Source organism: Amia ocellicauda, chromosome 5, assembly GCF_036373705.1.
Source record: "Amia ocellicauda isolate fAmiCal2 chromosome 5, fAmiCal2.hap1, whole genome shotgun sequence".
NCBI lineage: Eukaryota > Metazoa > Chordata > Actinopteri > Amiiformes > Amiidae > Amia > Amia ocellicauda.
The window spans coordinates 32720054-32746724 of record NC_089854.1 but is presented as its reverse complement, the minus strand read 5'-3'; the positions used below and the strand labels follow the sequence as shown (position 1 = coordinate 32746724).

General features: G+C 41.7%; 1 protein-coding gene across 7 annotated transcripts in view; it reads right to left on the bottom strand.

Moving 5' to 3' along the window:
* LOC136750074 (caskin-2) overlaps positions 1–26671 on the bottom strand; it is a 125624-nt gene that overhangs the window by 54231 nt on the left and 44722 nt on the right. For all 7 annotated transcript variants that reach the window (XM_066704838.1, XM_066704841.1, XM_066704840.1 and 4 more), the window contains exon 3: positions 9461–9512. In XM_066704838.1, the coding sequence (XP_066560935.1) occupies positions 9461–9512 (52 nt within the window). The remainder of the gene's footprint in view (positions 1–9460; positions 9513–26671) is intronic.

Genomic DNA, 26671 nt, shown 5'->3' with positions numbered 1-26671 from the left:
ATTGGTGCAGGTCTACTGTTGTAAAGGGTACCTGATCACTCAGAAGTTGGGGGGGCAGTGAGGGGAGATGGGAGCTGGGACGAAGCAGGGTGATGGAAAATGCACTCGCTATTTAGAAATGAAAGCCTGTAGCCCTTTAGTCCAAACCCACAGATGGTGAAGGTCGATCCCAAGTGCAAGGGATTTCATCACAACAGTTGAGCATTCAAAGCAATGGGTAGTCTTTTGAAATCTCAATTTGACTTGTTTCAATAGTCAGCATGTTAAACCAGGCACAATTTACTGGCTTTCTCGAGTTCAGTCAAAAGATCAAAATGCCACACATGATATCTGCCCTGATACAGTAGCATCCTACTTTACCTTACTACCTGTCTCCAGGGACTGCTTCACTGAACTAAGTCATTATTTTCTATGTATCTGTCTCTTCAGCAGTACTGTAAGTCATAACCTCCTCCCCTGTAAGCATCAACCAGCTACCCCAAAACAGGAGACTTTTAGATAGGTCTACTGCTAACTTCTGACTGAAGACTGGTGAGGTAATAACTGACAGGGGGCGCTAACCCTATGTTAAACCAACGGCTACAGCTTCTGAGCCACATTAACATGAGCGTTTTTTTTTAAATATCCGAATAATATAGGAGTAATCCAAATTTATAAGCATAAAACGAATCAGCTGCAAAACAATAAACAAATGATCTAAGTAAACTGAATATGTGCAGAGAAATTCTGGTTAAAATGCAGTCATCTTCAGTTTTGATTCATACGATGCAACACAGATTACATATTTGTATACACACACATAAATAGCCTGTTCTTGTTTCCTACAGACTCTATAGGACCTATAGACTTCCTATAATTAATCTGTGTAATGTGTAGCAGGTAACACAAATCGCTCACAATTATTAAAATGACAAAGTACAAAGACAAGTTCAAAGAGATGAAAAATGTAATTCTGGTGACTGATGTATCAGGATCTCAATCTGTGCAGACATGCCGGCATTAATTATATATATATATATATATATATATATATATATATATATATTATATTATATTATATAGTGACACATCCTGGGGTGTGGTTCAGAATGGGAGGTATGTAAGAATGAAGTAAGCACCTCCCTGAACACATATACAGCTAATTTCCCAACTCTGATCAAAGCCACCTGTGTTCAAATCATACACCTGCCAGTGATAAGCACCTGCCGACTACAAAATGATCTCTCTCCTGCTCTCTCAGTGCATTGTACCACAAGAGAAGTGTAGGGGGACAAAGAAGTGTGAAAGGCATCTATAAAAGATTTCTCTTAAAGAGGTTTTGGATATTCCAGCTGCTTTGTGTGAAAACTCCCTTGGTGTAATCAACCTTGGAGTGGCTAAAGAACCTCTATAGATTGCCTACAGATTCACCCTGGTCAAGAAAGAGATTATCGGGAAACAGTTCAGTGGCCCATTACTAGATCAGGAAACCTGAAAGTGTTAGTTAGTGCCTCTGAACCGGGCTCGGTTTTCCTTTGGGATTTTTGCCCTGCGTAAAGGCAATTTCCTCTTCCAAGTCCCACATCCTGGGACACACCTATCCTACACCCCTAAGTGTCACAATATGTACTGTATATCTTTCAGAGAGTATAGAAAAGGAAATATTAGGAAATAGTACTGTGCAAAAGTTTTAGGCAGGTGTGAAAAAATGCTGTAAAATAAGAATGCTTTCAAAAACAGATATGTTAATAGATTATAGTTATCAATTAACTAAATGCAAAGTGAGCGAACAGAAGAAAAATCTAAATCAAATCCATATTTGGTGTGACCACCCTTTGCCTTCAAAACATAATCAATTCTTCTAGGTACACTTGCACAAACTCAGGGATTTTGTAGGCATATAGTCAGGTGTATGATTAAACAATTATACCAAACAGTTGCTAATGATCATCAATTCAATATGTAGGTTGAAACACAATCATTAACTGAAACAGAAACAGCTGTGTAGGAGGAATAAAACTGGGTGAGGAACAGCCAAACTCAGCTAACAAGGTGAGACAGTTTACTGTCAAAAGTCATACACCATGGCAAGACTGAGCACAGCAACAAGACACAAGGTAGTTATACTGCATCAGCAAGGTCTCTCCCAGGGAGAAATTTCAAGGCAGACAGAGGTTTCCAGATGTGCTGTCCAAGCTCTTTTGAAGAAGCACAAAGAAACGGGAAACGTTGAGGACCGTAGACGCAGTGGTCGGCCAAGGAAACTTACTGCAGCAGATGAAAGACACATCGCATCACATTCCCTTCGCAATCGGAAGATGTTCAGCAGTGCCATCAGCTCAGAATTGGCAGAAAACAGTGGGACCCTGGTACACCCATCTACTGTGCGGAGAAGTCTGGTCCGAAGTGACCTTCACGGAAGACTTGCGGCCAAAAAGCCATATTGATGCTGGTTTGAAGGCAAAGGGTAGTCACACCAAATATGGATTTGATGTAGATTTTTCTTCTGTTCACTCACTTTGCATTTTGTTAATTGATAAATATAATCTATTAACATGTCTATTTTTGAAAGCATTTTTTCACACCTGCCTAAAACATTTACACAGTACTTTATATTGAAAATTGAAAAATCTATTTTCTGTAGATTTTCTGTCCTGTAGACAAGCTTTTTATCACTGAAGAGAACATCATAACTGTAGTTAGTCACTGTTTTTCTGCCCTGTAGCTTGGATTGAGATTTGTATTACTAATGATTAAATGCATAGGAAAGGGCTCCGATGTCGAGGTACACAAAGGTACTCGTGTCAGATTTAAACCAAACAATTTGCCCAACTGCCTGAGTTTTACCAGCACTCCCCCTTGCCGAACCCCTGAATTTGTACTTGTCTCACTTATATGGCTTTAACACATGTGAAACTTCAGACTGAGCTGTCACATTTTCTGAAACAGAGGAGGAAAACAAATCCGTATAAGCTGTTCTGAAGAAATAATTTAGCTCCCTATAACTACATTAAGTAACATTATGGTGGCAGATGGCTCCATGACACAGTGACAGCTTTAAGAGAGAGTAGGCCAAGAAGACAAAAACAACAAGGAATACGAGCTCTGCAACATGAGAGTTTGTAAAAATTACTTGTGCTATTAATCAGTTGTGACTGCTATTTTTCTAATAATATGAAAGAATTTATTATGACTTCATTGCACAGCGCTCTGAGACCGCTGCCTGGTAAAGGTCCTGTATAAATGAAGGCTTGTTTTTGCGGTTACTGTGGGTAGGTACACAGGGCACTGCTGCGATCCAAAGGGGGTGACACAGAGGGCTAGAGCGGAGGTGAGAGAGGGCTGCCTGTACAATCCCCCCTCTGTGTGCTCGTCTTCCTCTCTCCAGCCCCGTCTTGGCAGGTCCAGGGCTGCGCTCTTGCTTGATGAAAGGGCTCACTGTTTGAGAGAACAGAGGTTCTTCCTGGGTGCCCTCCCCTCTTGGAGGATGGCGAGCCCCCCGCCACACCGAGAGGAGCAGTGAAAGGGGAGCCCTGAAAAACACTGACGCAGGGCTCAGTGGCAGCACGCACATAGAAAGGGCCCGAGAGGTCTACTCTGATGTCAGCTGGGAGAAAATTAAAGACTTCCTAGGCAGCACAAACGACAGAATTAGCTTTGGCCAGTTTCACATGCATGAGCACTGTGCTATGTCGAGCACAAGCTGGAGCTACTGAGGGTTAGAGGTCATTCATTAGGTCTGTGACAGATGAGTGAGCTGGGGTTCCTGGAGACTTCAAAAGAAACTGACAGGCCTGTTTACACACACAGATAATGACACACACACGAAGATGGATGGTAGTTTGTTCTGGTTTATGGTATATATATATGTATATACAGACAGGAGACAAAGCAAAAACCTGAAAAAAAATAGTGGAGGAACATAACGGATGCAGATGCCTCCAAAGAGGTTTACTGCATGACACAATTAAACAATTAACATCCTATCATGCTCTGTGGCATTTATCAAAATGCTGAGCAGGCCCAATTGATCTCGATTTTGGATCAAGATGGCAAAAGGAAAGGATCTAAGTGACTTTGAAAGAGGGGTCATTATTGGGGTATTAATGGCAGGAGCTTCAGTCACAAAGACTGCTCAACAGGCCAAGAGAACAGTACAGGCCTGACTGCTTGACCCCTACAGTGAGGGGGTCCAGATGCTCTGTTATGCTGTCGGACCTGGCATGGTTTGGGTCCACTGCAAATCATTACAAAGATATTCTGAGTGATCACCTTTATCCTATGGTGAAACGTTTTTATCCTGATGGGAGTGGTCTCTTCCAGGATGACAATGCCCCCATCCACAGGGCACAAGGACTCACTGAGAGGTTTGATGGTTTCAGTATGAAAACGATGTGAATCATATGCTATGGCCTTCACAGTCACCAGATCTCAACCCAATTGAACACCTATGGGAGATTTTGGACCGATGTGTTAGACAACACTCTCCACCACCATCATCATAACACCAAATGAGGGAATATCTTTTGAAAGAATAGAGTTCCAGAGACAAATATATATACACATACACATAGAAGATATTTGACTTGTAACTCAGTTTTGTCCACAGAGGTCTTCAAGCCTAGAGGGCTGCAAAATAATTATTTCTGCCCAGACAGACCATGATATGACACAGCAGAGAGAGCAGGAAAGTTGCTGTGATCACAGAAGGGGCAACTGTAGAGGGGAATGTTTGAGAGAAGAGTAATTCTGCAGCCTATAGAAAAGCCTCAAGCTTAACATTGAGGTCTAAGGCTCTTGGACAGACAACAGTCGATCTCATCTCCCACACACCGCATTCTCCATTCAGGCCATAGAATTCCTGCTGGTTTTTCCATGGAAACGCAATGGACTACAATGCCAACAGACACAATTAGAAAACACGACTTAATTGTTTTGGTCTGAGGGAACAGCTTTAAAAAAATAAAAAACTTGCTTTGGGAAAAGAGACTGAAAACTTATTTAAAGACCCTAAATAAGAGATAGATCTCAGAAGGTTCTGCAAGGTGAAAGCCTGAAGAATCTCCAGACACAGAAAGAGTCACAATACCTGCAGGTTTTCCAGGAACAATCTTCACTGACTCAACCTGGAAAAGCCCCTGCTCAGAACACAGTGCAGGCCCTGCAGAGATTGCAGATTTGTATCCTGCCTGTGCCAGAGCCAGCTGAGGCCATGATTCCCCCTGGGCCACTGCACAATGGCGTACCATCGTAGCCTGGTGGGATGATAGTTTCCAGTGTTTCCTCAGGTCAGGTGGTACCCTGTGGACCTGTGTCAGCCCAGCACCTGACCCTAGCTCTCCTGTTTGTGGTATGGCTCATGCAGAGTGATAAAAAGCAGAACGCCCAGTGTGGGTTAGCCCAATTCAACCAGGAGGGATTCCAGTATAATCAAAGATAACTGACAATTACAAACATTTTAAGAAAAAGGTCAAAATCCAGTAGCTGGGCGTAATACAAATTATATTTTGGACCTCTTCAACTGCTGCTTGAGTTAAAGTTACAGCTCTTGGATGTCAATGTTTATCCCCCCCCAAGTAAAATGACAGTTTGCATTGCACACACACTGGGGTGAGTAATGTTCGTCGGTCCATGATCTGTAATAAATGCACGACATATCGTAATGATACACGAGCTGGGTCTGCTGTAGGCTGGTGCAGTGCTTGTAAAACAGATCCTGAGTGATGAATCACTGTGAATTATAGCTGGCATGACCATAATTCTTTGCTATACAAGTTTTCACCTGCCTGCATCTAAAGCACTTCTAACAGAGTACTTTGTGGAGGTGCATTTTTGGAGGTAAAATCATCCACTGTAAATGATACAAGACAAAGGCACCCTGCTTTTGGCATCTTTTAGAGGAATGTAATAATAGAGTTAGGCTGTACTATATCAGTCAGTTTTAGTATGTATCATTCTCTCTGAAGAAGTACTTTTAAAGTCTATATGGCCATTTGTTCTCATTTGTTCCTGTTCTGCTGTGGTACAGAGGAATTGTCCAATTCTTCCATGTGGAGGTGTAATCCATTTGGATCAAGCTCAGCATGGCCCTTATAAACATTTACTGTAATATATGATTGTAAAAGCACAGTAGAGTTGCTATAACCATGACAGCCAGAGGAAACTGTGCAGTTTTACTGTGATTAGCTTTCATAAGGGGATGCACAAGGCCAAGATCCCACATGCATACAAGTTTTGAATGTGCTTGTGTTTTGGCGGCAGGAATATATCCTCTATGACAGGGGTACGCATTTTAGTACAGCAGGTCTTGGTACCAATGCCAATTTAAAAACATATATTTAAACTGGTGCTGTAGGTAAGTGAGAGTGGCAGCTGCTGATGCATGGTGATATAGGTCCAGGTCTTTTAAGTGGGGAACTTTTCTGGGCAGTCTCTCTGTCCATGGACCTCTATTCTATCTGAAGGACGTGGACCCCCAACTGCAACTGGTTACACTGTCCACAGGCAGACTGCTGGGAGCATTGGAAAAGAAGTGCACAAAAGATACTCTGCAGGGGTGGGGGAGATGGTAGGGTGCTTACTTGGCAGATAGGATTGCAGTTGCGCTACAGAGAGGAGCGCCAGGGGCACTGATGAATTATAAAAGACCACCCTGCTCTAGCGCGCTGTCCCCGAGGAAGATATTAGATACACAGCACGCTCCGTACATAAAAGCTGAAACTAGCATGGAAACATGCTGATGTTCCGCTGACTAAGATATCAACATAGCTTTTCATCTTGTTGTAAACGATATTTGATTTTGCTCCTAACCCCCAGTTGTGTTTAGTCGCATGTTGTAAACAGGACAATCCCCGCCCCTCTGCCTTTTATGTCAATGTCTTGGCCCATCAATGAACTTCCTTTATGCTGGACTGTTTATCAACAGACTTGGATAAAAAAGAAAAAAAAGGAAGCAGCAGCAACAGTGGAAAAATGTCTCTGTGTAGTCCAGCATCAAAGTTTCAAATCTTGCATCTTGAAACGGATTGCTCTGAGTATTAAACAAGAAATATACAATTTAAAAAAATAAAACAATTAATCAATAAAAATAGCTAGCAATCAGATAAGAGAGATGAAGAAGGAATCATGGATGCTCATAACAGATATAGTGATCTGGTAGCTTGGCCTGGATCATTCCGCAGGATAATATTCATATACAGGTAGGTACTGACAGGAACATGACACGATCTGCGGGAGAAAGGATCCCCATATTTCCCTTCCTGCCTTTCTTCTCTTCCAGTGGTGCTGGCCAGTGAGATGGGAAGACTTTCTCTCCTCAGATTAGAGAGTATTCATATGGGGGGTGGGGGTGGAAAATGCAGACCTTGTAGAGAGGAAAGCAAAGTACACTAGTCAGCAGTTCTGCTTCCACAATGGGGGAGAGGGGGGGCTCATAGCCCTGGGATTACAACATAACAGCTCCACCTTTATTCACATGAACTCCTCTGATTTCTTTTCCTGACCTGCTCACCTGGCCGCCTCCCAAATTCCTTCTCTTTCAGGGAAGGCGCTGCTCCCAAGTCAGCCTGGCCCATCGGGACTCATTCGGCTGGGACAATTTCTCAAATGCATTCGGGGGCCTGTGCCCATGAACACTCCAAAAAAGCAAAATGGAGTTCTTGTGTTATGCACACCGGCAACATTAATGCCTCCAGCTCACGTTATCCCTTTGGGTGCCTCCTGAACTGCTGAGCTTGGGCTTTCTGTGTCATTTGTCTGAATCCCCAGCGCACATGTATCATGTATAGCTCCAGTAGGAATTGTCAGCAGAGAGAGAGTGGATGCTAACCAGAAAAAAGGCAAAACAAAATTACCTGTCATTTGAATATAGATTATGGTAACATTCACCCTTTAAAGTGAACGCGTCTTTTTCAAGGCTGACATTTCCAGTTTCTGGTTCCGGAGACAGGGAGGCCCAGAACACTTCTCTGGCAGCCTCTGCATTACAGGAGTGCCACCGTGCACAACGTGCAGAGCCACAGGAGAGCTTGCCAGAGACAGCTGATTAAGAAGCTGTTTCTGGGTGAAAAGGCAGGGGGTGGAGTGAACAGTATTCTTTAGCGGAAGTAGACAAAGAAGGAAAGCAGACTCCTTTTCGAGCCATGCTGGCTGTGGACTGTGGACGTGCACTTGGGCATATAGCCATTTGATCCGCAGAGGTATTGTTAATTGTTGCTGGGAGATCCTTGCTGATGATAAAGGGTGACAAGGCCACTGCTACTACGCTGTTTCTGCCAGGGCACCTGAATTTAGATGTGTGATGAGTGCTTTAATAAACACCTGATTGCAAGATACTTAACTGTTACGAAAGGTGGTGTAGAGATGTTGGTACTGTTTATGCATGCAGCCCTTCAATGTTCTAGGTTGCTGTGTTACAGGCAAGGAACGTTATTGGTAGGGATTTTAGCTTTCACCGTGTTGCCTCTCTACTCGCCTCTAAAGCTTTCATCAGCCAGCATTAAGCAATCTGCATTCATTTTTAAATGCGCTGATGGGTGTTCAGAACGAAAGGATTCAGGTAAGTGTCTGTGTGTCACCACTTAGACTAGATTAATTTGGTCTAATACGGTGTAAAAGAAAAAAAGTCTGGTAAAAAGTAAAAAGTCTGGTTAGTTAGGGAGCAAAAACAAAGAATTGCAATTAAAGACCTTTTCTTACAGTTTAATTACATAACCCGCTTTTGTGTTTTCAACCGTAAGGGCAGGTCAATAAAAGAGACATATATAGTTCAATACTGCTAATTACATACAGTGATGTGACTGAAGTTACAGAAATGCAGCACTTTGACTGTGGCATATGAGGCATGTTGGACCCTCCAGTCCTTGACGCAAGGAGGATTGTTACTGTGGACACAAGGCAAGGGTCAGGATCCTGAGTAGCACCCCTCACAGCCCCCCGGGCCACAGGAGCTCAAACTCAACAACATGAGAGAAGGGAGGTTGATTTCCTCACATAATAGAAAGGCCAGGCCTTGCACAACCTGGAAACCACTGGCAACATCTCAATGGGAGGAATGTGGAAGGGAGATGGTAAACAAACACATATAAATAGAAGAACACAGACAGCATAACTCTATTCATTTAGAGCAAACAGACTCTTTGATAGCTGGGCCCTTTCCCTGCTCTCAGTGTGACACGGTCACTATGACTGCAATAATTCACTCTTTAAATCCTGCACACTGCTACAAGACAGCATTTTGTAACAGCCTCACATTCATGACTTTAAATCTGAGCATTTACTTAAAAAAAAAGAAGCTCACTTCTAAAAAAAAGCTTCCCTAAGCATGAGGAATTCCTTAATAAGAAGACACCAGTGATCATGTATGAAATAACGTGAAACAGCAAGGCTAAAACTTCAAGCACCTGTTGCTCATGAACAGACCTTGTTTAGTCTGGTTGCAAATGCAGGGATATGGCTTATAAACTGCAATGCCCTCACTCACCCATCTGAATCCTGGTAGTTGATATTCAGCCTCTTAGTGGAGCCCAGCAACTCTGCAATAAAAAGACAAGAGGGGGGAAACATTAGATTTCTAAAAGCCCAGGTAAGACTATTATACCAACACCCAGGTAGGCGACAGGGTTTGACGGCCATTAAATTAAATCAATTAAACAAATGTCCAATCACCTCTGTTAATAATGCAAATGTGTGCTTTTATGTGACTTTCTGCTTTGGTTGTATTGAACCAAAGCAGTGTGGCCACAGTCCCAGAGATAACACTGCAGTGACACAAGTCTAAACTGCAGCCTAGCTGAAAACTGCACAAAACGTTCAAACCTTAGCTCAAACTCTCATGGTACAAACTTGCTCACTGGCAGGGTGTCGTTTATTGTCAGAAGCCACTTTCTACTACTTATATGCAAAACATGACTGGGTACAAGTTTGTAATTTGACAGTCACGGGTAGGTCACCCCTCTGATTGGGTCTAGCGCTGGATGTGACTCTTGGCTCAAAAACGTATGAGCTACCAAAGGAGCACAAGATTGCACACTGCAAGTCCCCAAAGCCACAAGATCAGGATAAACGCAGCTCTCAACAAGAGTGCTGGATACCCATGGGTGTCCAGTGAGCACACAGGCAGAGCGGTCACATGGGCTCCAGAAACTGTGGGCCACTTTCATTCTTCCTGAACCCCCCCTGACAGTGCTGGGCTAACAGAGTGCCAGTGGAAATTCCCAGCCACTGTCCCCATATTGTTTTAGCGTTTGCAGCAGTCCAGTGCTCAAGAATGGGAGTGGCCTCCGCTCAGATGCGGGTTCGATTCCCGGTCAGGAGGCTGTGGGATTTTTTTATATTTAAAGAGAATGAAAGCCCAGGGGGAGGTGGAGTTTGGTGGGGCATGGTGGTTTGTATTACTGCTGAAAACAGTAACATAAAAAAACAATAATAATATAAAACCCACATTGTCTGTTTGTTGTCCTGTTGCTATGAGCCGGATAATGTTTTACAAGAATCTTCACACAGAAGCAGCTGCTCTCATCTTCATATGCCTGTTATTGCATTACGGACACGTTGTCTCATATATCCCATTAAACGGATTCGGTGGCATTGTCTGATGTCGTTTCTCTGATTATTATTCAACATGATGAATAGCTATGCACAAAAATTGGGGAGAGAAAGAATAAAAGAAAAAAGGTTTATTCCCATTATACGCTCCCTTCTGATCTGCACTTATTCCCTGCACTCATGCTCTGACTGGTCCCTTGCTTTTAACTGATGTATCTACACTGGTAACCTACTTCAAATTGTGTGCTACTCTGATTGCTTGAGGGCTCTGTATTATTAACCAATTAATTTATTTGGTGGGGGGAGGGGGGTATTTATATTGCAAGGATAGTTTGTATTACGAATGAATCAAACATTCACACTTCAGTGCTGAGCATGTGAAGTATCATTTCAAAGAACATCGATGTTACATCACTTAAATAAAAGCTGGCAGCAAATCTGCTTTACTCAGATTGACGGGATAACTGGAACAAGCTGTTTGTACCAGTGATTGCAACTGCCACTGGGAACTAGGACTGAAAAGGGGAAAGGTGTACAAAGAGCTGCTCGCCTGATCCTCAAAAGGGATTCGAAAAATGCAGATCTACAATAGTGGAGGTCCTTAATGAATCTAAAATCCTAAACAAATACAGCAGATGACAAACATCCATATTGTTGGAATATAAGAAATCATCAATTATTGTTCTTGCTATAATAAGCAGGTTTCACATTTGCCACTTGTATGTGAATTCAGCTCCCTTACGGTCTAATTTCCCTGACTAATCTGAAAGAGTTTTGTTTGACATCATATTGAGTGTGTAGTAGATACAGAGGGATGTCTTTTTACATAATTTCCCCCACTGATTGTCAGATGTTACCATCAGAAACTCAGTGAAACTGTGTCTGCCATGAAAACAAATAGAATCCTTCCTCTCACACTCACCCTCAAAGCTAGGCAAAAACAATAAATCACCAACAACCCAGCTTGTGCTTATTACACATCTGATAACGTGTGGTGGAGGTGGTGGGGGATACTGTTTCCATTCTGTCAGCTAATCATATCAGTTGCCCCAGCTGCTCTCTCTGTACCTGCTTAGCAAGGCAAGTGCTGAACACTAAATGTGGTATGCCTTTTAATGTCATTGGTCAGCCCACATACCCAAATCTCCTGTGTATTGGGCCCTTTTGAAATGTTTTTGGTAGTGTTAATGTTGAACCCAAACCTCTGCACAGGAGGTACCCTGTCACCTGCAGGCAAACTAGGCACCACAGGGAGACGGCAGCCTGGTGTCTTTGGGATTCAGATCTATGGCTTTCCTGATCAAAGTGTTTCGGCTGAGGCGACAAATCTGGGTGAGAGCTGGCAATTTACAGAGGCGTGCTTTAGGGCAGGATGCCGCCTGGACTGCCAACCTGCCAACTGCATTCCAGCTGATCACGTCCGCAATGCCCGCTGTTCTTGATCAGAGTGCTGGTGTGCAAGAAGCCAGCCAAAGTCTCTTGTTTCACTCCCTTTCTTTCTCTCTCTCTCTCTGTCTGACAAGCACAAAGATCAACCTCAGAATGGACCCATGCATAAACATAAGCACCAAAGACAGTTCACTGAAGCCACAATACAATCTGCACTATTGTAAAGCAAATCACAACATAATGTAGATCATGATCCTAAAAGACAGGGCTCAGCTTCCCTGACCAGCACAGGCTAGTTCCTCCAGTTGGAATTTAATCTATATTCTCAAGCAAGCGTACAGAGTATAGAGACAAGAAGTCCAGATGTAAACAAGGTTCTAATTAAAGATATTTTCTGTTCAATCAGGACAAGAGGTTGAAAAGAAAGCCTTTAGTTAGCACATAGGTGTTTTCAGCTAATCTGCCTTTCTACTCTTGGTCTACTCTTGTGGCTTGACTACTCGCTGAGATTAGGCGAGGATCAAAGTCCTTTGCTGAAGGGGTCTGAACATAAAATAATGAGGGAGACACATTTCAATGAACATTTCAAGTGAGGCAAGCAGTGTAGTCACATTTTTTTTTCCCAGTTAGTCAGACCCTAGTCAGTGGATTTAACACAAGTGTGTACCTGCAGTGATAGTGTGATTCAGGCAACAATTAATAAACTTTCCTCATCAGTACAGGATGCACAGCTACAGGTATAGGTGGATCTAGCCAGCAAAAGTTTATATTTGATATTTATCTTTGATTTCCTGCTGCTGTCATCATGGAAATGTCTAGAATCTAACCCTCACTTCCAAGGAGGCTCCACAGTCTTCTGCATTTAAATTTTGTTTTGGCCTGCTTATTTTTTTACCTGGAGACTCCGGAGCTTTCAGAGTCTTTCACAGATACGCATGCCAACTTCACACGCCTTTTAAATCAGCAGAGATACAATGCCTCAATTAAATCTTACACATTTCCAGCTAACATTAATAATGATATAAGGTGAGAAATGAGACCTTGAGTGAGGCTGGATCCAAACAAGGCGATGCTGTGATGGGTAATGCATTCATAGATTAACAAAAACAACTAGGTAAAGAAACTGTAATTTAGCAAAAGTGCAATGCTTTTATGACTGACAGACACTGACTGACTGAGAATAGGTGGTGAACTTTGCATCAGTGAGAGTCTCTTACTGTGCTATTGTCTGGCAAAAAGCCCAGTTCCCTACAGCACCGACTAGGTCTGTGATACAACACACTGTTTATGGTGTTATTTTCCAGCTGCTCATTGAAAATTACAACCCTGCCCTCCCCACAGGCCCAGACTCCCACCAAACGTCTACAGCCCCACCACTGAGCAACCTTATCCTCTGATTGGTGTGTGGCACTCAATTACAAAAGGCACGTCTCTCTTTCTCTCTCTCTTTCCCACTCAAGAGAATGTGTGTGGTTTACAAGCTGTCACTACAAGCTGCCTTTTAAACAGGAATGTGTGGTGAATGGTCTGGTACCAAAAGGTTAGACAACCTTCACCCCTGTCAGCTGGGAAAAGCTAACTTAATTACACAACTCTCCTGCAGCCTAATCCATTAGAACAGACTAACATATTATGGAATCATTAGGAATAATGTGAAAAATAAAAGGAGGGCTAAAGAAAGCTAATTTATTTAATGCTAAAATAATTGGCAAGCAGCATTGTTTGTTTTCATTTTATCCTAATTAACATGGTTATTGCTAAATCGCTTTAAGACCTTTTACTGTGGATTGAATGGCCAGCTCTGTGCTCAACACAATGACTGGATTGAGCACAAGTGAAATATCATTATTTCACACTAGTTGAAAACCATTCAAGATTTCTTCTCCTTAGCCAGCCAAGTACACACATGGGGAGCAGTAAAAACCTAATAAATTGGCCTCTGTTAGAGACCAAGCTGGCAGAAGAGATAACAATAGAAATACAAATTAATAAACCCTGAAAATATTTTGTTTTCTGTCTTACGTCAGGCATCAAAATATGATTTGGTCCCTGTCAATGTCAAAAACTCTGCATTTACAGATTCTACTGGGACTTGTAGGAATGTGAAAGAGTGACATTATAAACATTAAGGGCACTGTCCAGATATTAAACTATTTGAAAGCCCCCCCCCCCCGGACCGCACTTCGTCAACATCACCCCCACGGACAGGGTGCCCTATTTTCGGCTTGAACCCTTGCCCTCCAAAATGTCTGTGCACGGCACTGCGCCTGAGGATCGGCCAACTACACTGCTGCAGAGCACAGACCCCCCCACACCTCACACACACACACACACGCACACATGCACACACACAGTTGCTTATTAAACAGAGGTGGTTGTAAAGGACATTCCAACAAGGCAGCAAACCATAGATTGATGGAAAGCACAAGCCCAGGTAGGGAAATGTAACTCACAAGTATTGCACATGGGATGCTGGGAAACATAATATGAAAAATGTTGCTGGTGTTTTTCCAGGCTGGCTTGCAACCATTGTTGTGTTTTGTTTTCCCACCAGCTTCACTGCTAGAGAGGCTTTGACTTGACTGGCACTAAATCTCTCTGGGGACAGTTCATTAACCCTGTGACCTGGGCTTGACCTGTCCCAGTAGGTCAGGGAACATTAAAAGGCTGACAGCAGTGTCTGGATGGAGATAAGGTCTGGCCAGCCCTGCTCAGCCTTTGTTGTGCTGGCTGTTGTAATTACGGCTGCAATCCATCAGCGCCCTGTTGCTTTAATTAAAGACAATATTGTCACTTAGCCCTACAGGGGCTCAATGGCCCTTGAAATATCAGATCACTAAATGCTTCAGACCGGCTTTGCTGTTAGAGACTCCACTGCCTCCCCAGACATAATCAATCTTATGGCCTCTCTCCTTGCGGTTGCTGCACACCTCCTTATGATTCAGTGCAGGCTAGCGCCCCCCACCCCCTCACCACGGACGCCTTAATTGGCTGTGATGTGATTAGAACTATATTTACAGCAAGTCCACCATCTGAAATTCAATCAAAGATGAATCTCATTGGGGAAGAGATTCAAAACGGCTCACGTTGTCGGCAAGGCAGCAATTTTATCCTTCTTTTTATGTATTATTTATTTTCTGTTAAACTATGGCTTCCTCTGGAGAGTTTACGACGCGCGATACATCTCCACCGACCCACTTTAATTGTATATTTACACAGCCGCCGGCATGCTTGTCTCTTACCGTATCTGTGTACATACATGGTGATGTTCTACACTAGATGAACCATTCCATGGAAAGCAGCTGACCAGACCCACAGCTGAAATTACACAGCGAAGGGCAACATCGCAGAGCCATTTATCACCATGAGGTTCTAACTGTGGTGTCGGCCAGTGTGGAATTACCTCACAACATGTAAACAGCATGTTGGCCGAAGCATCAAAAGGTTTGCTAATGGGGTGAATCACACTCAAAATCACAAATTAAAGCAGTCGAAATTAGGACTGTGTATCTTTTAGACATCAAATCAACTGCTTTTGCCTGGGCCTTCACGATTGACTGACAGTAAGGTGCAGGGACTTACAAAGATAATTAGTCTGCCTTTACTCATAAAAAAAACATTATTTTTTTAAGGCCTGATTTGACTTGTTCCTCCTTGGCACCTTAGCTCCTCTGCAAGCAGTTGTAACCACAGTCTAAACTAGAGGGCACGATTGCAAAATTCCACAAGGAAATTCAGGAGTGAGCTAAGCAGGCACTTGTCTGCACAAAGGGCTGTGGGAGTATGGGACTGACTGCCAAGAATATGACGTGGAAGCAGCTGAGTCACTGGGAGCGATTCAGCAAGCCTCTACACAGCTCTTAGATCATCAGGAAAAAGAAGAAGGCATCAGGATGGGCCACACTCTCATCATCTGTTATTATAGGCAGTGAATCATCTTATCAATCTTGCCCACAGTGCCATCATAGCCGGAAAGTGTGCCTGCCAATCCGAAGTGTAGTGATGCTCACACTGACGCTGTCTGGTAGAACACTGTGTACTTCGGTCAGCATGGTGAGGAGATGTGAGACTTAGGTCCTGATTTTCCAAAGCTGTTCAAATTTTCACTCATAAATAAGACCAGCAGGATTACATTTTTGGCCTCAAGTCATTACGTGGGCCAACTCTGTAAGATGCATCTTCAGAGGGCATAGATTTCCCTGGGAAAAAGTGCATAAATCAGCCACTCAAAGAGAAACAATGACTACTTTAATTGAGATACTGGTTTACCCCGTGGTAGGCTATATTAGTTGAATGCGTCACAGCTTGTCACCGCAGTGCCACATGCTGCATAAAAACCTCAGGCGCAGCTAGGATGTCTGAAAAGCACTGGTATCGTTGCAGTGACGTCTTCCTTTGCTCTTTAATGACAGGAATCAGGAATCACTCTCTACACAGTGTGTGGAAGGGGTTCACCTGCCAAATACATTCAATAAACAAACTCTTGGTAACACTAAGCAATGGGAACCTGGGGCCATCCTTTATGTCCAGGGACTTAATATCAGTAGAGGAGATTATGACAAACTCCCTTGGAAAATTATGCAGCTCCATGGCTTTGGGGGTGCTGTTGTGTAACTGTTGAACTGTTCATGTCAAAATGTACCTTTGTCCAACAAGACTCATTCCTAAAATACATTACAGCTAATCTGGAAAAAGGTGTCATCATACCTTATCTACTAGTTATTTATTTGATGTCGAAAGTCAAGTACTTATCTACCACTGAATTGTGTTTGATTTCACATCAAGTCTGCAGCAAAATCAGCCATTAAAGTAGCCAGATAAGGATTATTTCAATTCCTTCACTATAAACTGCTACTGTGCACAATATATATATATATATATATATATACTGCATATACTGTATATATATATACACACACAATTATATTTTGCTATGGTGGTTTAAATCCAAGTTCAGAACTATGTACCCTATATTTTGTAATTGTATATTTCACTAGTTAAGCAACAACATAGTGTGCAGATTAGATGTAGTTATTTAAGGCTTCATTACCAACATTTAGTATTAAAGGAACTCCAAGTTTCAACTGCTGATATCCATATCAAAACGAATGGTCCCATCTGAGTGATGGGCGAATGTGTTCAGCAGAGGAAATGCGATGGGAAGCAACTCTGACACTAAATATTACTCTCATCTGCTGCACATTTGTTCAGCGTTATTTTGAATGTTGTTTATGAAGCATGATGGGGGAAAAAAAAAAAAGAAGCTCTCCATTTTCTCAAACAGTTGTTGATCCTAAAAAGAAATGGGCTTTAGTACCCAGAATTGGGAAACACAAGTATGCCAGACAATTTTGAGCTTCAATCTTGATCTTCTTATAAAAATCGGATACAACATCTAACCAAGTATTCAGGCTAAAATGAAGTAACAAGACCTAAACATCTGAAATCACTGATTATGGCTGAAACTGCAAAGAAATAGGATACTTTGCAGACTCATTTTAGTGCTCGGCAATAAAAAAACAATAGTATTATAATGTAACCCAAACAGCAGATTGTAGGAATGTGCCACAAGTTTGTTTTTGATGTTTAGTAAAAGCAGTTAAATGACGTCTCTGTGGGTCTCTTTTAGTGATCCTGGAATAAAATTAACTACAACAAAGAATGTCACTTTATCACATTACTTTGATATTACATTGCTCTGTTGATAGGGCTGCTGCAATGCATTAGCTACTTTTATGTACTGAACGAAGTTGAAATAACTTGTAAATAAAGACATTTGGAAAACATAAAGGGACAGACAAACAACTAAATTGTAAAAATCTAAGAATTATAAACCCTGAAGGGCTGTTTTCAGAATTACCATAATATAGCTGTATAATACAGTAAGTCTATTATAGCATAGCAGACCTGGGGTCAATTATAATTAAAATGACAAATGGAACAGTTTTTGTGAGCAATTTCTGAACTACAATGACAGTTATTTTGTTCAGTTACCATTATGCTGTAGATTTACACTGACATAATACAGTGTACCCATTTATATTGCTTTGTATATTGTAATGGTCATTAAGCAAAAATGTGGAGCATCACAAGCTTGTGGAATTTTGAAATCTTAAGCATGACAATGGCATAACTGGACTGTAACTAGACTGTAATTGAGTAGTTATACAAATTGCACAACTGTACTCGACCCTAAGTCCAAAGAATAGAACAGAGTAGTATGGTATAGTTAATTGTGCTGCATAGATCTGATTTGAGATCATTCAGATGATCAGGTGCCTTCCTCTCATAACCTAGAGGAAGAGGCGGTCAAATCCATTTCAGCAAATCTGACTGAGTGCTGGCAGGTGCTGACCCCAGGACACGATCAAGAAAGATGCCACATTGTTAAAGACAAGAAACAAATCAAGCCAGGCCTGAGAAGAGACAGCACCAGATTCCAGATGGCAGGCAGTCAGCTGTGTGTGAATGAAAAGAAAACCAATTGGAATTTCTCCTTTTTTTAATTGCTTTTTATTTATTTTTTGTGTGAACTTTGACTAAGATGGCTTATCTTTTCTTACAGAAAACAAACCAACAAACAATATTTGATCAGAGATATGTTTTACATACCGATTTGGATCTTACATTAAAGCTCTAAGGCTCATTAAAGCTCTAAGCTCAGGGTCATCCTCTGAGAATCTGTTGCAGTCTTAGCATGAGTGTGCATGCTGTGATTTATGAAGATCGTATGTATTGAGTTTGCTCCTTTTTAAGTTAGGTGTTTTGCCTTTCTTTCAAAATAGATTTGATATTAATGTGATTTACTGTTACACTTAAACAGCGACCAGTAATAATACTGGGGTGCCACCATGAGCCACCCTGGTCTATTAACAAACCTCCTCTACAATGGTCCTGGTAAATGCCTCATAAAGCCCAGCGGCGTCGCCAGACATTTTTGCCGGGGCTGCAGCCCCGAACCTTTTGAGTGTAGCCCCGAATATAAATATAATATCATGACACAAAAAAACGTACTGTGTGTGAATGTGTGATAGTTTTCGTAACATGCTGTAACAGTCTATCAAAATAAATGCAGTGTCTCTTGCATGTTAGTGAACGTTTCTTGCTCTAACTAACTCTGTCTGAGGGGGTGTGGGACTGAAAGTCCACACTGAGTGACACTCGTCAGTGACAGTGGGAAGAGAGAGTCAGCGGGAAGAGACTAGAGGAGGAATGACAGAACGTAGACAAAAACAACTGGGTATTTTGGGATTTTTCCAAAAGAGGAGTAAGGGTAAGAATCTAGCTTATGTAGAAACTTTTGAAATTGCCTGTTGATTTATGATATGAATCGGATTCGGCACCTACAATCATGATGAAGAGAAAAGTACATAGCTCATCATGATTGCCACCATTGTAATTGTAGCTAGACTACTGTAGCTAGCTACTGTAACGGGCTAAACTTAACTTTATAGACCATTGTCTTTTAGCAGGGTTTCTCTCGTTGTAAATAAATTAAATTTCCATAAAACGAACTAAAATGGTAACGACTCATTCATTTTACAGGCAAACAAACAAAAGTGAATTATTGTCATATTCAGTTCAACTGTTGGTCAAGGTTTGGCTAGCTGGCTATTTAGCCTAAGGGGACCCATTATCGACTGGCTACTAGCTCCCTACACTCGTCAGGAATTTTACGAAAATTTAGCTAGATATAATACACATAAAAAATGTTATGTCACAGCATTGTACTTTAATATGTAGGTAAAAAACAGTGTAGTGTAGGCATATATGTTGCATTATGTATGTAGGATATCTTATTATTAGTCTAATTTAAGTTTATTTCATGGTTTTGCAGAGGGTAGCAAAGATGAGCTACAAACTGAAGAGCCAGGATCAACAGCTGAGTCAGAGTCAAGCATGGAAACTGGTAACAACTATTTGTTGTTTATTTGTGTATTTGTGTGTCAGAGAGAGTCATTAATGAGTGAAGCCATTTTGATTAGCTAAAATGCTATGCTACTCATCATGCCTGTACATTGGAATTCATTTTGCCAATTGCAATGTCAGTATAGACTGGTCGATGTCACAGTGTAATTTTTAAAGTTACACAAGTAACAAATGTTTTAATTTTAGCTAATTGTATCATGCCATACACCATTTTGACAATTTATGTCAAAAAAGTTTTTAAAAAATTATATTGAAATCACATTATTTGGACTTCCTGAAAAATATATAAAATATATAAAAATGATGATGGAGAGGTGAACAGTGCTGCACTACACTGTATCTGAGATGTGTGTTTGTGAGTGAGATAACATAATAGTAATATTCCAACAAACTAATGTTAACATACATGTAACAGTTTTTCTCTAGTTTGGTAGTGTAGCATGTCAATAAATGTTTAATGATAGCAGTTGTGAAGTATTCCGTTTCTACTCAATACTACTACTATTTTAACATCACATTCATAATTAATCTGGAAAGAAAACAACAGTTTTTGAGGTTGGCCTACACATTTACATTTACATTTTTCAATTATTAAGACATGTACTTTGAATGTAAGTAAGGTGCCAGAGTGCATAAAAAAGCATAAAAATAGAGCTTGTTATCTAAAAAATTCTGGGGGAGGATCCCCCCGGACCCTCCTACAGATGTCCGGGCTAAGCCCCAGATGTCTTCAAATCTTAGCCATGCCCCTGATAAAGCCAATCACATGCTGATGCCCGTGAAGCAGCTATCACAGACACAAGCCAAGACTACAGACAAACTGACCAATGGTCTTCCTTTGCTATTCCTGGTCTTGCACTGCAAGCTTGAAAAATATAACACTAGTGGGAAGTGGGAATTCCCAAAACACAATTTTGTTTCAAATATTTGTTATACATTTTTATGGGTTTATTGGTAATGTATAACTTGAACTATTAATGGATTCTATTTTATAAACTATTTACTAATAATTTATTAATGACACCTTAATATAACTGTTACCCATATTTCTGTATTTTTTCATGAAGTGAAGACCAATCACATACTGAGGTCACAATGCAGAACTCTGAGCTCTCCACACACAATGTTATCTTGATGGCTCTATTCTGTTAACTGAAGAGAGTGGCTAGCAGGCAGCATGGCAGTTGTGGATTTATACCTACTGATTAAGACTTAGTCATCAGGGAACGGTTTCATATAAAATCCAATATGTATCATTATCTTTACCTTCAATCAATCCAGCAGGGCAGAAATCAAAAACAGAAAATCATGTCATAACAGCTGTTTAATCATCAGTTTGGGGACATAGTTGGCTTCCTATTAAATCAATGCATTGTTTGGAAAATACAGGTCTGATCATTTTTGGATGCTTCCCCTAATTTAGCATTCCTTTAGCAGTGTTGTTAGCATTTAAATCTGTATCTGCTTTAGACTGGGGAAAAGGCTTGAACTCATTCAACTAATAGTAAGCTAATTTAGAGCTCAGGGCTGTGGTCTCTGAATGACACCACAAAAAAAGATAATTATAAAACATTTATTTTAAATATAGGTATATTTTTCTTGGTGTCTCAGTGGTTTTAGATGCTGAAGTGAATGTCAGTACAGTACAGCGGAGAAATTTGCCTTTTTCCAGGCTGTACTGGTGGAGCAATCACCGGAGTCACTCACCTGTCTGCACACACAACGCCACCTGTCCCATCACCCCCTAGACGTCCGCAACGCACAACCTGACAACTTGGTGTGAAACCAGCTCTAGCCAAATGGCTCCTCTCGTGAACACACCAGCAGGTCAATCCAAATTGGCCACATCAGTCTCTCTCTTTCCCTCCAGCCTGAGCTCCACAATGACGACTTGGCGAAAAAGACCCATCTCACCAGCCCTTCTCAAGCTGCCTCAAAGTCTCCCAACTGCCTCCTGTTTATATAACAATGCACAAAAATGTGCCGACGTTGGAATAATTGGCCTCCAACGCATCAGACTAAAGACCAGCAGAACATTTCCACTGACACAACCTTTCTGAAGCCAAGAGCACTTGCATTCATTGTTTACCCCCACCCCCCACCACCCCTCACTATCCTCCCATCCCCCAGCAGTCTTTATTTTTCCCCTTTTCTTTAAAAAGGATACAAAAACAGAGTAGGTTACTTTGAAATTTAGGGAGTGGAGGGGAAGGAGAAAGGGGGAGGGAAGGGGCCTTGGAATGTTAAAATGACCTTTTGTGAGAGCCCCCTTACGACGGTTGGCAATTTGAAAAAATGCGGCCCCTCTTGTGGGCTGCCTGCAACTCTGCCTGTTTAAACTTGCCTATATTCCTGTGGCGGGTCCTGTTTCAGAGATGTGTCTTGTACTCTCTTTCCTTTGCTGAGGGGGGGATAAAAAAATGGAGGTCTGCAAGCCCCTAATTGAGTCCCATTCACTGCGCTTGGCAACTCAAGAGGTGACAGGCCAGCTTGGAGACACAAGCTGGGAGGAAAGGGGGGTGCAAAAGAATAAGCCAAACCAGCTGACAAAAGGGCTTTGCGGGCAACCCTGAAATCCAGGGCCCATTCAAACTTTAACAACCAAACCCCCCCCCGACACACACACCACCTCCCACCCTCACATCCCCTTCCCTTTTTCCTCCCTGGCCCCACACAGCTCCACTCAACTGAACAGAATCTCATTCTGGCCCTGACTACAAGAAGAGAGGAGATTATCCACTCCACTCCTTCTCTGATGGGCTGAAGTGTGCTGTTCAGGTGGCATCAGAAGACAGCGGGCCTGGGTCCTATCACACACAGGCAGTAGGTACCACACAGTCCACCTCTCTGTCTTGACCTGGGCCAAGGAAAGTGTGGCACCATTCTGGTCTCTGAGACGCTGCAGGCACTAGATTATTCTAGATTCCTGCTAATGTTATTGTAATTCCCCCATACATGTAGGCCTACCAGTCATTGCCTTATAATAGGGCTTCTCAAACTTTGTATTATTGAAAACATTAATTGTTTTTCTTCTTACTATTAGAAAAACAAAACCGTTGTAAACCAAACAATGGGCCATGATTCATGAATTGGTTATGTGAAAGGTGTACACTGCTGTTTTCATTGACTGTGATGCACAGTCGACTCTTGTGTTTCTCCTGCTCATGCACCACACCCAAGCATGGATTAGCATCTAATCCTTAAATAATGCTGAAATGTAATAATAATGACTATAAACATCATCATCATCATCCTCTCCCAAAGAAACTACCCAGCCAATGTTGAGCTACATATTGGAACGCGTTTTTTAATTGTTTTAATATCTTCTACCATCTTCATTAATATTATGAAGTCATTACGCAATTTTGATCCAAGATAGGGGAACTGGCTCAACAAGTGTAATTGCCAACAGAGTTGCACAAACTGTTGACTATTATTGGGCACAGACAGAAGCTGACTAAGGAGATTAACCCTTTCAAGTGAAGAAAAGCTACAAGACTCTATTGATTATTCAGCATGGCATGGAAGTTAAAGAAACTGAATGCTTTAAACTAATGCAAGCCTTCAGGCTTTTGTTGTTGTTGTTGCTACTGATCCTAATTCAACACAAAGCTGTTTTTAATACAAATATATTATGACACACAGGAGCAACTCACTGATTTGGAAACTGGAGAGGACAATTGCTTTAACAGTTTTCAGAGCCAATTAAGTAATGCTTACTCATTAAAACACTTCCTTTCTATTAAAAATCAAATAGAACAGAAGTGCCAATTACTAGTCAGATAAGCAAGATCTTGAGACAATAATGAATTATTAGCATTTTAAAACACGCAAGGCAGTAACAATCAGTGTAATTCTCTACACCATGCTCTGTACTGTTATTACACAGGGACCAGTGTGATGACATTCCCTGCTGTAAACTGATCAGGGCAATAGGCCTTCAAAAGGTTTTCAAGTGTGACAACAATTAGGCCTAGTCTGGCCTTTCTCAACTTTTCCCACCATGAACAGCAGACAAGTTTAGAATCCCCATTATTCTAAGTTCCATAACTTTAGATCTGAATGACCCAAACACAAATGAATGCGATGACCTAGTAAAATGTTCTTGTACATGCAGTGAAAAACTGGCTTTTGTGAGCAGCCGTATTGAAATGGATCACATGAGGTCTTATGACTCCAGAGTAAAACTTATTTGAGTCGATCAACTCATTTACATTCTGGAGAACATCATATGAACCCAGAGGTGCCCTTTTGCTAAATGACCTTGTACAAAAATAATTAAAAAATAAAAAGGAAAAACATCATACTGAAAGACTGATCATTTTATGTAAGTTTCCTTATGTTTTCTGAAGTGGAGGCCAAACCATTTATGTTTTTTTTTTTTTTTACCACTTTAATATATTGTTTAGCACTAAAAAAAACGTACCTATGCATATGCTTCCTTACATTTCTGTGGTAAGTGTGGATTTGCATGCTTGTCCTAGCCTACCGAGCTTGTCCGGTTTCCTCTGTATTGGCTGTCAGGCCAGCCTGCTCTATCCGTGGGAGCTCACTGCAGTGACATGTACGGCTCTGCACCTTCGGTCACAGGAAACTGCAGTTCAGATCAGGCTCGCAGTTCCAAAGTTTACATCTATTTATTCTTAATCAAGGGGTCAGGAAAAAGGATCTAAACAGATAAATTATATTCAGCATCACCTATTAAAGCCACTTGTATCTGAAGATCAGTTTTATCCAGCTGTAAATCAGCACTGGAAACATACCCACTGGTACAAGGTACAGGAGCTTTACCATTCAAAAAACTTTTGTAAATATTATCTACATCATTCAAATGGGTTGAGGATCAGTGCTTTTCCTTTCCCCATGATTTCCAACACTGTAGTATACCAAACAAATCCCATGCCATGGTATTCATCTTCCTGCTTTATTATTTATAATTTTTTTAAATACACCTATAGTGTAGGGTTTTCCACTTTTTGCTACCTCAATTCACATTTTCGCATCAAAACAAGAAATAATAAGAGGAGACTCAGAGCTAAATCAAACTGCTTTCCTGGCAGGGCAAGCTGTTGCTTTAGCAGGCGCAGCACCAATATGTCATACACTCAATCCGAATCCGCCGCGGGGACTGGCACACCCCTATATATCCCCTGGTCCCTGGTATCTCCTCTCCTCAATAACTGCTCTCTCCTTTTCCCACATGGGGCCAGCCTTTGAGCCCGGAAACTCCCCATTCTAATACTCAGATCCCCAAAAAAATCGTCCCCACCTCCCCATACTGAACTGACAGACAGACAGACACACAAACACACCGCAGCCCGTCCATTAAACACAAAAGTCCCAGAATGCTACTATTAGGATTGTTTGGACTGGAGTGAAAGCATAGATTTGGTGTCACAAATACAAGCATTTACTTTTTCTTGTCTTTTTAAGTACTATATGCTATATCTGGATCATTTGGATCATCAGCTTGTGTAACAATGAAACCCAGGTGTGCATACACTGTGCACTCTCTCACTTAAAGCAGGGATTATCTTCATTTCAGCACGATCATGCCCTCAAAACAAATGAGAGTCATGCATTCCTCCTCATCGACAGTAAGCTGAACTCTGACTGCACCCAGGCTAAACTAGGGCCAAGGGTAACAGTCCAACCCTGATCCTGCACTGAACAGGGACTGGGAAAGGATGGAGGCAGCCACAGACAGGCCTATCTGTTAACAAACTGGATCCTTAGGTTTCCAGGACTGGAGATGAATGAAGTCGCTTGTTCCTTGAGGTGCTGGACCTGTCAGTATAGGCATCTGGCCTGGGGCAGCCTAAGCCTGGGGAGAGCCAAGTTCTACATTATGCAAGTGTATTGAATGTAGCTGAGCCACAGATTGCGAGGTTTTCATTTTTACCTCTTGGGCCAGGAGAGCTGGGAACTCGGGCCAGGCCTGCCACCGCTGTCAGGATAAATTCCAGCTCTCATTATGACAGACTGTCACACACACACTCACACTGTCACAATCTGCCACAGTGACTGTGTCTGTTACATAAAACACGTGATGCCCCCAGGGCCACAGTCCCAAATAATTTACCGTGAACAACAGCGCCATCTCGCATATACCTCAGCTCGCTCACAGCAGCAGTGATTACGGCCACAGAACCGACCCAGACACCAGTACCTGTGCATATTCACAGGATTTTGCTGGTGTTGCTTTGGCTGGTTTAATATGCCACTCTGCTGTGTATAGGAGTTAAGGTTTCTGTTTAGAACTGTTTTTGCATGTCTAAAATGAAAGGTTTCCAATGATAAAACTATGCATTAGCGCTATCCTTTCACCATGTTCACTCTACACTAAGTCACTTGCTCTCATTCTGCTCTTCTACAGTGTCACAAAACATTGAGTTGCCTTATATGCAAGAGCCTTCTGCTCATAAAACTTTAAATAACTGACATGCAATTGGAGTCGTATTTCCAATGTAATATAAATATATACAGTGCTATGTGTGAATATATAGAGCTGTTCCATATTAAAATCAGCAGCTCTGAAAAACAATATGAATTTATACATCAAATGCAGACAAATCCAGGAAACCTCAACACATCTTGGGATTGCTTGTTGGAATATGACAGTACAGTGTTGAAAAGCACTATTCAGGATGCCAGGAGCAAAGTGATAAAGTCTACAATCACACAATCAGTATTTAACCAGAGAATCTGAAATGAATGTCTCATTGCTTGAACCTGGAAGGCTTGTGTTTCAACACCACCAACAAAAGAAAAATATTTAACCCTAGATTGTCAGGGTAGAGAAAACATTGTGATCAACTAGGGGCATTCA